We start from the raw sequence: 18485 nt of genomic DNA, 5'->3' as shown, positions 1-18485 counted from the left end.
TCAAATGCTTATTTGTCATCTATATATCTTCTTTGGTGAGGTATCTGTTAAGCTCTTGGGCCCATTTTTTAGTTGGGTTGTTTGTTTTCTTATTGTTGAGTTTTTCTTAAAAAGCTTTGTATATTTTAGATAACAGTCCTTTATAAGGTGTATCTTTTGCAAATATTTTCTCCCAGTCTGTGGCTTGTCTTCTCATTCCCTTGACATTGTCTTTTGGATAGCAAAAGTTTTTCATTTTAATGAAGTCCAGTTTATCAATTATTTCTTTCACAGATCATATCTTTGGTGTTATATCTAAAAAGTCATCACCATACCCAAGGTCATCTAGGTTTTCTCCTATGTTATCTTCAAGGAGTTTTATAGTTTTGTGTTTTACATTTAGGTCTGTAATCCATTTTGATTTAGTTTTTGTGAAGGGTATAAGGTCTGTGTCTAGATTCCCTTTTATTTTTATTTTTTGAACATAGATGTCCAGCTGTTCCAGCACCATTTGTTGGAAAGACTGTCTTTGTTCCGTTGAATTGCCTTTGCTCCTTTGTGAATGACCAGTTGACTATATTTGTGTGGATTTGTTTCTGGGCTTTTTCTTCTCAGTTGATCTATTTGTCTATTCTTTCACCAGTATTAAACTGTCTTGATTACTATAGCTTTATTTTATTTTATATTTATTTATTTATTTATTTGGCTGCACTTGGTCTTAGTTGTGGCACACAGGATCTTCGTTGCCATGTGCGGGATCTTCATTGCAGCATGCAGGATCTTTAGTTGTGGCGTGCGGGATCTTTTAGTTGTGGCATGCGGGCTCTTAGCTGTGGCACGTGGGATCTAGTTCCCTGACCAGGGATCGAACCCAGGCCCCCTGCATTGGGAGTGTGGAGTCTTAACCACTGGATCACCAGGGAAGTCCCTACTGTAGCTTTATTATAAGTCTGGAAGTTGGGTAGGATCAGTCCTCCAACTTCGTTCTTCTTTAATATTGCGTTCGCTGTTCTGGGTCTTTTGCCTCTCCATATAAACTTCAGAATCAGTCTGTTTCAATGCCTCACCGTTTTTTGAGAGCAATATTTCCCTCTGTGTTATCCCAAGTAAAACATTGATGGCTTCTCCAAATTTTTTGTACCATTGTCAAAATTATAATCACCATGTCCATTAAGTTAATGGTGTTTCTCATTAATGAGTTTGTCTTATCTTTAGTCGTTAATTCTCCTGTCCATAGCAAAGTACAGGGAGAATGAGAGAATTCAGGGTGTCCTAGGGCCTGAAGGGATACCATTCCACCCCTGCTTGATATAATTATGAAAAGCTTTCTGAGAGGAGCAGGCAGTGGTAGATACAGCAAGCCCTGTCCTGAACGTAAGATTGACCATAGAGTTGCAGTAGTGAGACTGTCTCCCTACTGCTACCTTTGTCTGCTTGGTGGGCATGTGATTCCATCCTCCTACACTGTCTGAACAGGCCAGTGTATATATGCCATTTCTGTGCCTGCAGTTGGTGGGCAATCAGGAAAGCTGATAGCCTTCCAAATAATTGCTATCCAAGAGAACCAAAAAAAAAGAAAGAAAAAGACAATTTGTTGCCAAGATACTGATGTTTAAATTTGATTTAATCTCCTACATCCTCACTGGTATCCAGAGAAATCCACAGTAGAGCAGCGCGGAATTACCATGTTTTGCCTGTTGAATACGCAAAATTTTTATGGCAGTTTTCAGTGCTGATGTGGGTGCGGTCCGCACTGTGTAAATAGGTACATTCCATTCAGAAAGCAGCTCAGGCTGTGTGAGAGGAGCCTCCCAAATGCCCTCGTCCTTTGATCTGTCCCAAAGACTGTCTCCTAAGGAAATGCCGCTGATAGACCTAGAATTATATCTACACAGCTGTTCATTACAGTATTCGTTATTTATAATAATAAAAATCTAGAAACAAAGTGTAGGGGAATGGTTAAAAATATTGAAGTTACACACACACACACGCCATAGAGTACTGTATAGCCATTAAAAATCATGATTTTTTTTTTAAAGACTGCCAAGATGGGAAAATAGAATTCAAAAAACTTCATGTATTAAGTGGAAAAACCAGGTCGTAAAACTGTCTATACAGTATAACTCTAGCATGTTATACACACACACACAAGCTGGTGGGAATGATACCACACTGAACTGTGACATCTTATTATTTTTTCCTGGGTCATAGTAATTATAACTCATGTTTTTCCTTTTATGTTTGTTCATTCGTTCATGAGAACGTATTACATTTAAAATCAGGAAAGTGTTATTAATCAGTGTGCGTACACCAGGTATCGTGTCCCTGTGAAGTGGCTGGTTCTATTCTGCTCTCTTCCCTCAGCTGCTGCTGGACACCCACTCCCTGAAGATGGTCCTGCTCGATCTGCCTTCCATCGGCTCTCAGGTGGTGAGGAAAGCCCCAGCCAGTTACACAAAGATCGTGGTGAAAGGCATGACCCGAGCGGAGATGATCCTCAAGGTGGGGCTTGTGTCTTCCTCGGGGTTTCGGTTAAAGGGCCTGGTTATCTGATTGTTTATTCCAAGGAGTACTGAGTACTAGTCTTTGAAAGCACAGGTTAGGACCTATGCCCATCAGTCCTAAAAGATTGTCCACAGACTTTGGCCTCATCAGATATTGTTGAAAGTCAGTGCACTGTTACTGGGGGGTCAGTAATTCTATCTGACAAATGAATTCTTCATCATAGTGGAATTCTCTTGTAATAAGATTTGACCAAGATTGGAGGTTGGGTGGCGCTGTCACTGTGAATCAGCATCTAAGTCAGGGATCTCTCTGCTTCTTAGCAGGAATTTCTGGCCCAGCTATCAGTTACTCAGGTCCACGTAAGCCTCTTTGGCACTCTGAACTCTGCCACTTTATAGGAACTCTGAACAGATGTTGCATAACTGATTCTAATCAGCAAATGGGTTTTCTAAAGCCCCGTTTAATAAAATATACATGGGGTGATGATGCTGAGAACGTCTGAAGCCTTGAGCTCCTGCATATGATTTCCATCTGGATGTGTCAAGGGGAAAGGGGGCCTGTTGGGGAGGGGAGAGAAGGCTGGAGAAAAAACGGAACTGTCAGGGGATGCTCTTAGAAGGCCAGGGCCTGCAGGCCCTTCAGGTCTGTCTCCAAACAGAATAACTCGAATGATGGAGGAGTGAAAAGTAACGGCAGGCCCTGACATGGGTGGGAGCAGGTGAGGGGCCCACACAGACCTCAGGCTTTGGCCTGAGGAAACCGGAAGCAGGCTAATCCATTTCTTCCCTAGCTGGTTTACTCAGCAGGGTGGAGAGCAGGGTTTAGAGAGAACTTCTGAGTGCATACTCCTTGCCAGTCTGAGTCATATGCTCAGAAATTCAAAACAAAAGCAGTCTGCTGGCCCGCGCGCCACAGCTACTGAGCCTGCTTGCTCTGCAGCCTGCGCGCCACAACTAGAGAGAAGCCCGTGCGTCGCAAAAAAAGATCCTGCGTGCCGCGACTAAGACCCGACACAGCCAAAAAATTAATTAATTAAATAATTTTTTAAAATTAAAAAAAAAGAAAATTGAAGCAATGGTTGCCTCTGGAGGAAAAAAAAACCAGTCTGCTGGAGGAAGGAGATCAGATGCCATGCTGAAAACCAAATGGCAGTGAATATGAGGGTTGCGATGCCATTGCTTTCCTGCTGTTGGTACATGAATTGGACGTAGTTAAATGAAGTTCCAGATTTGAAGTCTTGAAAAGAGTGAGGCTGTTCTAGGGGTTTTGTTTTTGAGAAAATGCACTTAATTCAGTGCCTTTTGAGGCCATCTTTCGGGAACAGTGATACATCAGGACAGAAGGAGCAGGTACCACGAACCTACGAAATGTCTCAAACAGGGGACCCTGCAGCAGAGTGTTTCCCGTGGTCCTGATATTTAAAAAGTCACTTGGGACTCCCCCCAGGCCCTCTGAATTAGAACCTTCAGAGGAGGGACGTAGGAAGGTGTACTTAAGAAGCAATCCAGGTTACGTTTATGATTTAGGAAATTTAGGAAGCATTGCTCTAACTGAATGTCGAGATGAAACAGGCTGTCAGGACATTTCTGGGTTTGCAGCTGCTGCTGCCACCTAAGAAGATCGTGCAGAGTCCGTTTTGTGATCGGCCTGCAAGTGAGGAAAGGTAATCCTCGGCCTCCGATCGTGAGTGTTCCCGGCAGGCCTACTCTCGTCTCTCTCCCTCGGTAGGTCGTGATGGCCCCTCACGAGCCGTTGGTGGTGTTTGTGGACAACTACATCAAACTCCTGACGGACTGCAACACAGAAACCTTCCAGAAGATCCTGGACATGAAGGTTGGCTCCGCGTTTTGTTTTGTCCCCGGGCACCTTCTTCTCACGCTCGGTGGTTAACTGGGGGATGGGATATTGGCCCCCGGGAGCTATCTCAAAGTGCCCATGCCTGGCCCGGGCTGCACACCCAACTCCCAGAAGCCTTTTAAGGAGGAGGAAGAACCGGGGCCTGCGAGTGTCCCCGTTCTGATGGCACCCTGACGCCCAGCAGAGAGCCAGGCTCAGCGGGACTGCGGTGGAGAGGAGGCTACCCTCGCGCATCCTGCCGCCTGTCCTCCGCCCTCTCAGCCCCTTCTCCCTCCTCTCCTATTGCCTCTTCCTCTGATTCTCTCCCAGGCTGCTACCCAGGGCTGGTATCTCCCTGAAGAAAGCCTTAATCCTCAGCCCAGTGAATACCAGCTACTGCGCTTGCCCTCGGGCCCTTCGGGCCAGAGCTGACGTCACCCTCCTTTCTCTCTCCACCTCAGGGGCTGAAAAGGAGCGAGCAGAGCAGCATGCTGGATCTCTTCCGCCAGAGGCTCCCCGCGCCGCCCTCAGGGCCCGAAGGCTCCAGCTCTCTGTCCCTCCTGGCTCCAACTCCAGAACAGGAGTCATCTCGCATCCGCAAACTGGAGAAACTAATTAAAAAGAGACTGTAGGAGCGTCCAAGGGGCACTTTTCCCCCAGCCAGTGACACCCCCCCCCACCAGCACCCAGATCTCCGGAAGCCCCCCACCTCTCCTGTGCTTCCCCGACTCTCAGATCATCCGTCTTGAAACTTGCTGGGGCTTTTGGGTTATTCACATGTTTCTCCCATGTCCTGTCTTAATTCCTGTCCTAATCGGAGAAGACGGGTAACGGCCAGATTATAAAAAGGCAGTCAAGATGGTCCCTGATTCCTGCAGCAGAGGCAGCTGGGGGTGAAGGTTCCGTGTGCTTCACTTGCTGGTCCCGGGCTGCCCTCGACTGGTCCAGTTGTCGCTGACTCTGTAGCCTCACCCCCGCAGTCACACCCTCTGGCATGTGGTCCTGTTCCTTTCCATGCTTCTATCCCAGCACCGTGGGTGAGAAAGCCTGGAACTCACCCCTTCCTCCACATGCAGCCGTGTGAGGTTCCCTCTGCGGCCGGACCCTTAAGAGATGTCATCTGGGCTTGGCTCTAGGGCCCAAGTTATGAAGTGGAAGATCACAGGTGTGACGGAAGAAAGAGGTGTGGCCTTTAGCTAAGCCCTAGTAGGGAAAGCTGGCTAAATAAGAAAAGCGCTGGAAGGGCAGGGAAGGGGCTGGGGGGGCACGTGGGCAGCTCAGTCGATAGATTTCACTCTGCCCAGACAGCCATGGTGTGGCTCTGGTAAGGTTATCCAGCCCGAGCTAATTGAGGTTAACATTCTCTTCCCACTCTTGAAAGAAGGGATGATGGGCCCATCTCCAAACAGCCACTTCAGCCATCTGTCCTCGGCCTGGGAGCTGGAAACCCAGTGGACTCCCACACCTGGTTCTTGTCACTCTCAGTGTTTACAGATCCACACTTCTCTTTGTGTTTCATCATGAGGAGTCATTTTCTGGAAGTCTCCATGACGGCATTGAGATGTCAAGCTGCTGTTTTGCACCCCAGGTGGTGGTCACAGCCGGGGAAGTTGCCTTCTTGATTTATTACACTGTCAGTAAGCTCCAGGAGCCGGCAGAAGTCAGTAGGAGTTACGTCAAGTGTCTTGTTGATGGGCGCTGCGTGCCCTGTGTGCGTCCTGTACAGACAGAGCGTGTTTCTCATCTGGGGGGGCTGCATCAGAATCGCCTGGGGCTCTTTTTTTTTTTTTTTTTTACAAGTACAGATGTATGGAGATTGTGAATCAATTAAGTCTGGAGTGGGGCCCAGCATCTAGGTTTAAAAGTTCCATAGGTGATTATAACGCTTACTTCTCGTGAAGAACCATTGTAACAGAAGTTTGCTTTATTGAAGGGTTCCTGTTGCACATTTTCATAAATGTATGTTCTTTCTGACTCTAAGCAAGTGTAATTACTGTATAACTGAGCTGGTACCCAAACGGTAAAGGTTTTTCTTTTTGCTGATAGCCAGCAGCTTGAGTTTTGAATTTGTGTTGGTGGTAGGGACCATGGCAGAAATCATGCTGTCCCCGTACTGACTAGGATTCTTCTTGTTTTGATGATCAAGCCCCAAACAGAAGGTTTATTTATTACTGTCACTTTGAAATAATATATATAAAGGAGCACTCATTGATAAAAACAGTAGCTAACAACTCTGTTATTCAGCTAAATTATATAGATACTGTACCGGTTCCTTCCCTCTGCTTTCTCTAGCCCCTTAAAAAAAAAAAAAACTTAAAGTCACCTTATGTGGTTAAAATAAATATTCGTAATTTATAATTGATAAAGAGTTCACTGCTGTTTTTACTCTGGACAGACTTCCTGATTGCTCGTTAGAGGTGCCCAGGCTGGAGAAAATTCTGTTTGGATCATAACAGGGAAATGGGAACCACCATGGACGGGGTGTTTTGACCTCCAAATTCCGTTCTGGAATTGAAACTAACTGTTGCCACGCCTCCTGTCTTGAAGAACAAAGACCCAGTACCTGGGGCTTTCCCAGGAAAGGGCACCGACTTTCCCATGCCTCGGGCAGCTCCTCGGTGCAGGTGGAACAGGACCGAAAGCAGACGTCCAAGGACCAATGTAAGAGTGACGGGCAGGCAGGGCGAGCGAGCAGGGGACGCAAGGGACGCGACACCAGCCCATCCTGAATTGCCATTGGACAGGGAGCCCTGGTCCCCCGTTTACAGAACGCTAGGGAAAATGCCACAAGTTCACAGCTGGAAATGTAATTCCTCTCTCTAGGAAGAGAAATCTCCAAAATAACCAACTTGCTTGAGCGTGAAAGCAAGTGTTTCACACTTCTTGTCTCCTCCAAGTCAGATTGCTAAAAATAAAATCCTTAGAACTGTATTGGGCCATTTAAACAATAGCCTTGGAAACACGGACACGTGAAAAGCTGGCGTGCAGAAAGAGTACTGTTAGGTTTTACACAGTAAAGAAACTCTTCCAGTCTCTTTCTAGTATTTATCAAAATAGATAAGCCCCCTGGACCCTCAAGGTATCGATTCCTGAAAATAAAGAGATTGCTTTTTTGTGTAAATATCATTCATTTTTCCCCCGTCTGGAAGTGATTTCGTGGCGCATATCGCAGCATAAAATACTACAGTTAATTAAAGCATTACTGGATGTCATTTGCTAGGATGTATTTCCTCACTGTTGACAGAAAACAGAACAGGCTATGGGAAAGAATTAGCGAGCCCGTGAAGCCTGGGCTCCCCTCTCGGCATCTGCCCTTCTGCCTGGTGAAGATGCGCCCATTCCCTGACAGCACGAAACCAGAATGTGATGTTCCTCAGCGAGGTCCCGGCATGTCCAGCGGTGGTGGAAACCCTCTGTAAATAGGTATAAAGCGTTCTGCTTCTGATTTGGAATCCTCCCTGTGCTCCAAATTTCTACCCCGTTGACTTTCCCTTCTCCACCTCCCAGCTCCAATCACAGCCTGCTTCTCCATGTGACTGCCAGAGGCCTTCTGTCCTGTGCACAGTAAGTCAATCCGGTTTCCTTAATAGCTGGGTGGGCATTTTGCAGTGAACCTCTGGGGAAGTCTGATGTTCCCCTCAGCCCTGGAAAATCTGCGGCAGCACTTCCATTAGGTTGGCTTCAAGATCATTCCCTAGTTTCCATTCTTTATTTTCACCAGCTCACCACTTCGATAGGGTAGCCAGAAATCCATCTGATGAGAAAAGAAACATTTCCGTATACCCCACCCAGAAGAACGCTGCCAGATGATTGACCCACCAGGCTCTCTTCTTTCTCACATACATAACCAGGTAAGTAGAGGGATATAAAGAATGTTTGAAACAAAAGCAGTTTTCATAATCCATGAAAGGGGGCGGGGGGTGCGTGTAATTGACAGGGCAGTGAAGGTCACACAAGAGCCAGCTGTGCACACGCTCTGTCAGCCACGAGGCCGTGTGAAATGTGACCTGCTCCTTACCACTCGCCAGGCCTGAGCCCCAAGTGGGTGGCCACAGCGCTTGCTCTGTCCCTGGGCTCACTTGGACAGGATGGCCATGTGACAACACAGCCTGCTGCTGGGTGCAGGCTGCATCTGAAGCAAGCACCGGAATACGGAGCCTTTGCCTTTTTAGGTCTGCCGCCTGGGATATCCAGCTTACTCAAGCGTTTTAAAAGACGCTCCATCCTCCGTTCCCCTTGCCCCAGCAGCTGCTATTTCCGTAGCATTTAGGGATAAACCTGCAGACACTGAGAAAAGAGCTTCCTCCCTCCCCGGTGGTGTTGGCCGGACTGCCTGTTACGGAAAATGTGGCACATTTCCTCTGAATGCAAATTAGAAGGATTGCCAAAGGCTGCTTTCCAAAAAACATGTCTTTAGAAATGGTGTCTGGTGTCCACAGAACCGATTTCAACTGGCCAGTCCTGGCAGGGACAAAATTCTTGCCTGCACTCTTTTTTTTTTTTTTTTTTTGACCTTCAATGCCCAGAAAATGCTAAGCGAGATTATCTTGGGACAGGCAGACCTAACAGGGAAGCCAGAAGTTCACCAGCTATTCGGATTACTTCACAGTTGCCTTTCAATGATGATTCCCAAGGCCAGCAGAATCCCTGTAATCAGCTGAAAAGTACCTGCCTGGCTCTTCCAGTCCCCTCTGGGGATATCGATACAGAGAATGCTGGGCGATAAGAGTGATACAGAGGAAAAGCTGTGTACATTCTTTGTCCCCTAAGAATGTTTATCACTTAATCTGAGAGCTCTGGTGGCCTCTGCTCGGCAACAAATAGAATTTGCATAATCGCTGGTGCGATCCTGCTTGGGGTAATTCTTCAACACGTGAGAAATTAAGAACAGCTTCTCAACATAACTTCCCTTTACTTCTGGGGCCATGAAAAGCATTTACCAAGTAGGCTGCAACTTTCAGGAGCACCAGGTGAAGTGGTGGAGAGAAACTCCAGCTTCTGCTTGGTTGCTTTGTGCTGATGGAAAAGGAAGGCCCTTCTCAAGCAGAGGGGAAGCGCACCACCTGCTAAAGAGACCGCATTCCACGGAATTCTTCACTAAAGTCCTGAGATTGGCCTGGGGCAGCCGCGGAAGCGCTTTAGCAGGCAAATGGAAAAATGGCCAGTGTTGTGTAAAGAAAACATGCGTGCACACACAGAGACACCCCCCTCCCCCAGCCTCATACCCACTCCCTGCTGCAACCCTGGCACTGCTCTCAACGGATCCCAAGTGTCGGCCCCTCGGCTGGCTGGCTTGCTCAGTCGTCAGAGAAGGGCGCTAATGGGCCTTATGGTCCCCGTGGATTAAGCCCTTGGCCAGAGTTGCAGCCCAGCTACTGTCTGGCATGCAAATAATACCTGATTGTGAGCAGGCCCGAGAGATCCAGGCCATTCCATGCTATTGGGTGGGGAGGGAACTGAGTATTTACTGCCTCCTGGATAGTTAAGAGACCTCATTGGATCAAAACCCCTGTTAAGTGGGTAGGATTTTATGGATGTGGACCTGGAAGCCTGGGGGGCAAATGATGTGCCCAAGGCTATGTAGCTCGTGTGTGGCAGAGCCAGGATTGGTGTCATCCATGCTCTTTGCACTTCACAAGTGGTTTTCAAATTTATGAGACCCAACTTTACATGGGACTCTCACTCTACGAATAGATAAAAGTATTTTATTAATACATTTTGTGAGTTCAAGTATCTTTCAAAGCAAATCAGTGAGAACACTGAAACTGTTTCAGTTAAATAGAAAGCATTGCAAAGCTAAGGTTATGGGTGGCAGTCGATATGTACCAATGCCAGCATCCAGTTTATTTCTGTGTTTTGCTTTGCTTGCATAGAATAGAGAAATCTTGACTTAATCCAGCTAAGAATTTGCAAACAGCATCAGTTTTGTTTTAAACAAGCCCTCCTCCCAATCCCAGATACTCTTTGGTTACCCAGATGTGACAAGGACTCTTTATCCTGAGGTCTACGTGCACAGAACAGCCCTGACAGTGCAGGTTAACACACCAAGGATCTGTAAAATCTTATATTTGCACCAATAACACATTCGCATGTTATGTTATTACTTTCGAATGTTCAGTTTTTAGAATAAGCTTAAAGTATGCATCCTTAAAGGGAGGTTAGAATCAAAGCCTTGTGGAGCTCCTTTGCCCCCTAAAACATCTCAAGAATTCCAGGTTCCCCAGAAGCCAGTTTGGAAGCTGCTGTCCTCATCAGCGGCTGCTGCTCGAGGGGCGGGGGTGTTTGGCGGTGTCACCTTTGTACAGGAGAGAGCAGCTTTTCATCTGAGGTCCACATCCCTGAACTGTCACCCAAATCCTGTCCGAGTCACGCTGGACGCCACCTTCTGGGTTGAGCCTTGCTGCCTTTAGAAAGAGGACATCAGAGGGCAAGGACCACCCCCGACCCCCCGACCCTGTGCGAGGCAGCTCTTTTCTAAGAACAAAACTATGCAACCGGAACTGGGGGAGGGGGCTTGGGCAACATTTGCAAGGAAGGCCATCCTTCTCTCAAAATCCCGACAAGCCCCAAATCTTAACGCCTGAGGCCTCACACGTCTGTCTGTGTACATGCAAAGCTTCCCAACCTTTTCAGGACTTGAAGCATAGAAATGATGACCTTTGTGCTCCCTTGGCATCACACTGGGGCAAACCAGTTGAAGAGTCTGCCGGGGCCATATTCATGGGCCTGGGGACTGTGGCTGCTTCAGGGGACCGCCCCCGCCCCCGGCCAACCGGGCTGAGGGGATCCACGTGGGCATTTGCTGTGCACTCCGGCCACGACCCAGCTCTGTAGTTGGGAAGCTCTGAATTGGAGCATCAGCGTTGGGTGGTATGTGGGTTTATTTGTTTTTAGAGCTTTGTTCAAATTTCCTCATTTATCAGTTGGGAAACTGAGACCTCGAGAGTTCCAGTCGTGAGCTTGCCCTTCACTGTGGCGAGGACTGGCAAAGTCCAAGCCACCTCTGTGTATCCCACTTGCCACTCACCGCTCCACCCTCCCTGGCTGGCCTTCCCTGGAGTCCCACCCCTCCCTTCCTGCCCCCTCCTCCACTCCCACCAAGTTTCTCAGAGCTCGTCCCCTTTTCCGTTCTGCCTGAAGAAGTGAACCAGGGCTTCCATGCTTTCTTTGATCTCCCACCACCCTCCCAGGCCCCCGTGCTACTTCTCTTGTGGCCTTCGTTACCATTTCCAACAAAAGGTTACAGCCATCACCTCCAGCCCCTAAGTGCATTCCCTCTTGTTCAGCATCCATCTCAACTACCTTCCAGAAACTTCTCTGGAAGGATGACCTTCTTGCCACACTTTCATCCTCTTTGCACTCTCCGTGGATTTGGTGAGTCCTCCCTGCCCCTGGGAATTCTCCCTTCACTCCCTCGATGCCTTGCTTTCCTGCTCCCTTAACGTCTTGGTCTCCGTCACTGATGCTCTTTTCCTTTTGAACCTTGACTCTGGTCAAGCCCCAAGGTTTTAGGCCTCCTGTGGTTTTCACTCCAGACTCTTTCAGAGGACTTTTCTGCCCATCACAGGTATAAACACCAGCTATGCCTTCTGAGGTTTCTCAGATTTTTAGCCCTTGTCCGTCCCCTTCAGCTGACCCCAGTCCGCTTGCAGGTCCCATCATCGACTTGGGTGGAGCATCTCCAGGTACACTCGGCTCCCTTCCTGAAATTCCCCGTCTCTAAAGGGCACCACCTTCCTTTTCCTAGTTCCTCAGTCTCAAGGCCTTAGAGTAAGGCACCCTTGCCAACTCTCTTTGTCAACCAATATGGTTAGTTAATCGTAAAACATTTTCTTAATGATTGTACAAACACCAGTCACAGAAACCAAGAGAAAAATCTAAGTTGCCCCAGCAAATCAAGGCTCTCAGTCCCGGTCAGGCCTGGCAGGTGGGGTTTCCTCGTGGGGTAGCCCTTCTCCGTGGTTTCCCAGCCGGGCCCACGGCGTTCCTCTCTGCTCTGAGGGCTTCTGCGAAGAAGCTGGCGTAAGGCTCGCTCCACTGACCTCCTGTCATGACTGCTAACCCCAATGATTGTGAGTGTTTCTGCACTGCTGTTTCCATTTTCTTCACCTTATAAAATATTGCAATAATAATACTCATTTTTAAAGTACACAGTATTCATGTTAGTAAGTTTAAACAATATAGAAATATATCAGAAGTGCTACACTCCTCTTCCAGACATTCTGTCTTACACTGTGGGGGGAGGGCGCTTTGCAAACAAAATTCATATTAAGCATATCTGCATATTTTTCTATAGCTAAACAAGAAATCTTGGATCTCTTTTCCCTCAGCATACACAGAGCCACTCATTCTTTTTAAGGCTACACGGTGTTTTATAGTTGAGATAGACCACTGTTTACTTAGCCAGTCTCCTCTCAGTATACAAATAGGTTTCTGTTTTTTGGCAGTGAGAAACACATCGCCAGTGAAAACCTTTCTGTAAATATCTTTGCTTACTTGTGCCCACCTTTTTGTAGGCTACTCTCCTAAAATCGTTCAATTCCCATTTTAAAAGGTTAAAGGGCACGCACATTTGAAATGTTGCTAGCTCTCGCCAAAGTGTCCTCTGCAGAGGTTATGCTGCACACTGCCATCGACCGTGTGTACGTGTGTACGCTCTTCTCCACATCCTCACTTGCCCTAGATGTTCTTTCCTGCTTCTTGACTGAGAGGATGTAGTTGCAGCTCTATCTGTAGAGACCCAGTAAGCAGAAGTTCCCCCTTTGGCTTTCACTGCACACAACCAAATGTGACCCAACCAGTGCTGTGTCTTGCTGCAAGAAAACTTTCTGAGCAAAAGCCCCGTGGCTTCCCTCATGGTCAGGGCTCCTAGAGGACATGCTTTGTTGGTTCGCTCATGAAAGCAGCGGTCGTCCTTTGTATTTGTAGAGTTTGATATTCAGTTGAGCATCCCTTCTGTTCTTTATCTCTGCCCTTTCCCCAGACTCCATCAGCAGACCGGGCTCCCTATCATGCACTGTCTTCTGGCAGTGATGCTATGGAGATAACAGCTTAAATTCTTAGTTTCTGAACTCCTGTAGAGACTTTGTGATTCTATAGTAGAGAAGAAAGTCTTGAAAGCCGCGAGAGTTACAAGAATTGTTGGAATGGCGTTTTGCTTTGTTTTTGTCCTTTATTCTAAAAGTTACCCTTTACATTTTAAGAGCCAAAATGCTGGAGGACTTTGCACACAGCCAGCACCATCAGCAGAGGGACAGTGCATCTTGACATAAACATTTTTTTCCATAGAAAAAAGAGGTGGCGGGGGAGGGGGAATTTTGACCAGCAGGTATCAATAGAAGAGGAAGAACTAGAGGGGATATGACTTGGTTTTGAGGCTGGAAGGTCATGGAGAAGAAATCCAGAACCCTACCGCACTGGGCTGAGCCCCAGTATAAGCGAAACCCCCATAAGTTTGAGGGAAACCCTGATCTAGAAACCATTGCCTGGCTTCCAGCAATTAACCTGGGAGACTGCAGTCCCCGTAGAGAAGTGAGGTGTTCAACAAGGCACCTGAGGAGGAGAGAGAGTGTCTGAGAGTGTTGTCCGGCCAGGTGGGCCCAAGGGCGGGCACACCTCAGAGTCCCTCACACCCCGTCATGGGGAGGTGATGGCTTCCAAGCTCCCTGAGCTCCCAGAAGTAATGAAAGGGCCAGCTCATTGGAAGGGACTTCAGGCTGGGACAACTAGGGTACCGATCAAGTGGCATATGGACATGAAAAGCAGAGGGTGGGTCTTCCCTGGTGGCGCAGTGGTTAAGAATCTGCCTGCCAATGCAGGGGACACAGGTTCGAGCCGTGGTCCTGGAGGATCCCACCTGCCACGGAACAACTAAGCCTGTGAGCCACAACTACTGAGCCTGCGCTCTAGACCCCGTGCTCCGCAACGGAAGAAGCCACCGCAATGAGAAGCCCGCGCACCGCAACGAGGAATGGACCCCCGGTCACCGCAACTAGAGAAAGCCCGTGCGTAGCAACCAAGACCCAATGCAGCCAAAAATAAATTAAATAAAAAAGCAAAACAGAACAAAAAACGACGTTGTAGAGGCACAAATGCCAACCAGTGCCATTAAAAAAAAAAAAGCAGAGGGTGGCATTCCTTGGCCAAGCAGAGCAAATTTCTCCTCCGTAGAGGCCAGAGAGATAGGAGGGCGACCACGGACCAGGCACTTACCACCAGCCACCCCATCCTTGCTGCCGTGATGTTACGGAAGCCTCCCCAGATGCCACCCAGGCAAAAGGGAAGGATGAGAGTAGTATTTACCCAAGAGCCACTAGTCATTTTCCAGAAGAACTATACTGTGAGCAAGACACTTCAGTCTAGAGAGAAACGGGGGGTTTACGAGCTAAACTGAGCTCAGTTTAAAAAAATAAAAAGAGAACCTTTTGTATGCCAGAGTACAGTCACAAAACAATACCCGTGACAAGTGCAAAAGGAAAAGTAACAGCTTGCTCCAGTGTCCTCGCCATGGCATTTCCAGGAGCACAGCTGGACTAAACCAGCCACCCTAACTCTTGCTTCCCTCTGTCACCAGTGCAACATCTTTGCAGGATGCACGTCCGGGAATGGAGCTAATTGACTCCAGAGGCAATGAACTTGGGGCACTTGTCAAGTCTGCAATGCTCTCCGCTCAGTGAATCTAAGCCAGGGGAGAAGGATGACCAGATCTTCAGAGACCTCATGGCAGAGCTTTGGTCATCATCTCCTCCTCCCTTCTTTGCTGCCTGTTCTTTATTTGCTGCTTTAGTATCAGCACAGGTGTCACTCCCTCCGGAAATCTTCCCCCAATCTTCACCTCCCTCTCTCCACCAGGCTGGTGAGGCTCTCTTTGTGCTCTCACACTCTGTCTCGCACAAAGTAGGCCCTTGGTAGGTGCTGATTGAATGAATGGGTCTAGCAGGAGAGCACACACGAACCCCCAAATCTCTCACCCAGAGCAGGTTTTGGTAAGAGCTCTCAGCCTTGGGAGGAGAGGTGAAATGGATTCTGGGGAACAAGAACAGGGTATCTGCTGATAAACAGTCTTTCAAGAGGAACACAAAGCCCAGATTCCTTAATGTCCGTGTGTGATGGAAGGCCCGGGCTGCACTCGTACTAACTGCTCTTTTTATTACAAGCGTGGAGAATAGGTAGGCATGGTGCCCTGTCTTGGGGTTTGTAAGATGATGATATCTCACATTCTAGAAGCTTCTGCTTCCAACACAGCCTGCTAACAGCAGAAGGTCCTTTCTCAGATGGCAGACAGCCTTGATGCTAAAAAAGGCATCCCTGGAAATAGCAGAGTCTACCTTTCAGTCTTTGAAAAGCAAGGTGTTGAGATGGGAGTTGGGTGATATTTGATGGGTGTCTGATGGGGCAGAGGGCCCAGCCGCGACTGAAGTCGAGTATCCCTGTCATTCTCAGGTCCAGACGTGCTCTTTGCATGCAGGACCTGGAAGCCTCTTAGAGAAATCCCAAGAGAACGGCCCAGAAGGGTAAGCCTGGCTCAGGGGAGAGGGATTTGGAATTCAAAGGGGTTTTTTGCTTGCTTGTTTTATTATTTGTCTCTTGGCCCAGCCCTGCACGGTTCAAGGTGAATCCTAGGGCGGGAAGCAGGCATAAAGGAAGCCGCACTGCATCAGGACCACCCTGTAAACGCAACCAGAAGGGGCGAGAGGCACTTAGCTGCGGACCACAGCACAGCTCCGGCACCTCCAAGCTACGTAGCTCTCCCCCCGCACCAGCACCGGCAACGGCACCCGGGGCTTTGGTACCCACAGCGGTGGCGTGGCTGCAGCCCCTCTCTAAGTGCCTGGTGGAGCTGGTGGTGGTCTCTGCAAGGGCAGCCTGTTGGAGGGCCGCCGTGTGGGTCACTGTCACCCAACTTAGCAGAACCAAAGGCTGGGGCAGTGGGTGCAGGAAAAGGAAAAGAAAACTAATGGCAGGCATCCTCTGCATATAACCAGATTTATTTATGAGCATATGAGAGGCAGAGACTTCCAGAAATACTTGTCATTGGTTGGGGTCATCCTGCAGAAGTACAAGGCAAGAGTCAATAAAATTCCAGTTAACCCCCAGCTGATGCGACCTGGGAAAACATGAGACTCATGGAATTTTTCATTGGTACCTCTTCTCTCACCTCAAGTTCCTACCCCACCCCTGGCTAATTTTCCTCAAAACTGAAAAACATTTCTTCAAAGGCATGTAAATGTCTTCGGCAAGTCTCAGGAGCTCCCAACAGTACATAGCTGCAAACCACAGCCGCCTCCCGCTGCGGGGTATTCTGCTTTGAATTTGAGGGAGGAGAGGAATGCACTTAGGGACACCGGCTCCAGGGAAGGACAGCAGAGCCAATTGGCCGCCCCCAGGCTCCCACTCTCCACCCTTTCCCACGCAGCCTACAGACCGAAATCCCCCGAGGGTCCTGGAGGCTGCCTTTGGAGAGTGGCTGTGCAGACTGGCCAACTGTTGCCTGCACACCCTTCTATCACGCCCTTCAACCAAGGAGCCAAGGGTCTTAACTTCAGTTGCTCAACTAAGGGCTATTTTTCTGGGCTGCAAGTCCTTGTCTGGTGTGAATACACAGAACGGAGCCAGGAGTGCAAGTGTATTGATGTCGTTCCAACGAGGCCGTGAGCCCCAGCTCTTTGCAAAATCCCATCTGGGTTTTATTTTGCAGATGCCACGGCCCTTTTTCTGTGTAACTAGGGAGCGTTTGGGAGAACAGCTCTCAGCTTACACATAGGAGGCCCCAAGGGTGGAGCCTGTATTTGGGGTCCTCAGGTTCCCCACACAGGGGTCACTGGCCTGACTCCACCCCAAGCTTCATTCGGTGTCTGGGTGAGCGTCGCCACTGAGGCTGGGCCAGATCCCACCTCTCCACCTGACCTGGTGGTCTCCCAGGTGAGAGGTCAGAAAAGGAGCCTGGGTGCTTCCCTGGTGGTGCAGTGGTTAAGAATCTGCCTGCCAGTGCATGGGACAGGGGTTCAAGCCCTGGTCCAGGAAGATCCCACATACCGCAGAGCAACTAAGCCCGTGCGCCACGACTACTGAGCCTGCAAGCCACAACTACTGAGCCCGTGTGCCACAACTACTGAAGCCCGCGTGCCTAGAGCCCGTGCTCCGCAACAAGAGAAACCACTGCAATGAGAAGCCCGTGCACCGCAAATGAGAGTAGCCCCTGCTCACTGCAACTAGAGAAAGCCCACGCATAGCAACAAAGACCCAACCCAGCCAAAAATAAATAAATAAATTTTACAAATAAATAAATAAATAAATATTTTTTTAGAAAAAAGAAAGAAAGAAAAGGAACCTGTTCCCTCAGGCCCATTTCGCTCTGAAATGGCCAGCCTTTGGTGTCCCTGGCCTCTGGTTCAGGCCACCTTTGTGAGTCCCGGGAGCACAGAGGTATGAACCAAGCTCACCAACTCATGTGTGCACAGACTCCTGTGGGCTGGGCCGTGTCAGTACATCTTTTTTTTTTTTTTTTTTTCTGCAGTACGCGGGCCTCTCACTGTTGTGGCCTCTCCCGTTGCGCTCCGGACGCGCAGGCTCAGCGGCCATGGCTCACGGGCCCAGCCGCTCTGCGGCATGTGGGATCTTCCCGGACCAGGGCACGAACCCGCGTCCCCTACATCGGCAGGCGGACTCTGAACCACTGCGCCACCAGGGGAGCCCCAGTACATCTTTTTAATGCAGTTTCTTTCTTTATCGAATATGGCAGTTCCCTTTCCATGCTCTTTGAAACCAATAACCTTAATCTTAAGACACATAAGGAAACAAAGTCCTATTTTTTTAAGCATTTTGGTTGACATGGGTGTATATGAACGCAAGGGGGGACCTGGTTTAATACTAAGGCCAAGCCACTGCCTCGTGGTTCCCAGAGCCCGGAGACCCAGGGGGCTGAGACCGCAAGGTACCTGGGGCCCTGGGCACACGCCAGCACACTGGAGCCCACAGTGCTCTTAATCCGCTGTCTGGCTGGGTTTACTGAAAACAAGCTACTCCAAAAACAATAAGCAGCCGCGCTGTGGGGGGTCCCGCCCTGCTCTTGACTGACTCAACTCCTGTTTGGGCATCAGCTTAATTTAGTGGAGAAAAAGGGAAAATGCAGGATTGGCATTGATTGTGACGCAGCTTTGTTCCTC

At 48.7% G+C, this 18485-nt stretch overlaps 1 protein-coding gene across 10 annotated transcripts in view; it reads left to right on the top strand.

Annotated features, from left to right (window-relative positions):
- VPS53 (VPS53 subunit of GARP complex) overlaps positions 1–18485 on the top strand; it is a 139781-nt gene that overhangs the window by 119470 nt on the left and 1826 nt on the right. For 3 of the 10 annotated variants that reach the window (XR_009537729.1, XR_009537737.1, XR_009537730.1), the window contains 8 exons: positions 2344–2481; positions 4213–4317; positions 4782–5503; positions 6716–6981; positions 7565–7743; positions 7828–7884; positions 8042–8171; positions 15763–15833. Coding sequence is in view for 1 of the 10 variants with exons in the window: in XM_060135395.1 (XP_059991378.1) it covers positions 2344–2481; positions 4213–4317; positions 4782–4952 (414 nt within the window). In the remaining 9 variants the exon portion in view is untranslated. Of the gene's footprint in view, positions 1–2343; positions 2482–4212; positions 4318–4781; positions 6692–6715; positions 6982–7564; positions 7744–7827; positions 7885–8041; positions 8172–10953; positions 11053–15762; positions 15834–15915; positions 17382–17836; positions 18469–18485 lie in introns of those variants that run through there. The other 7 variants (XR_009537732.1, XR_009537731.1, XR_009537735.1 and 4 more) reach the window with 5 other exon arrangements.

The sequence above is a fragment of the Lagenorhynchus albirostris genome, chromosome 20 (assembly GCF_949774975.1).
Source record: "Lagenorhynchus albirostris chromosome 20, mLagAlb1.1, whole genome shotgun sequence".
In the NCBI taxonomy this organism is placed as follows: Eukaryota; Metazoa; Chordata; class Mammalia; order Artiodactyla; family Delphinidae; genus Lagenorhynchus; species Lagenorhynchus albirostris.
The sequence above is the reverse complement of the archived record's forward strand: the minus strand, read 5'-3'. Positions and strand labels throughout refer to the sequence as shown.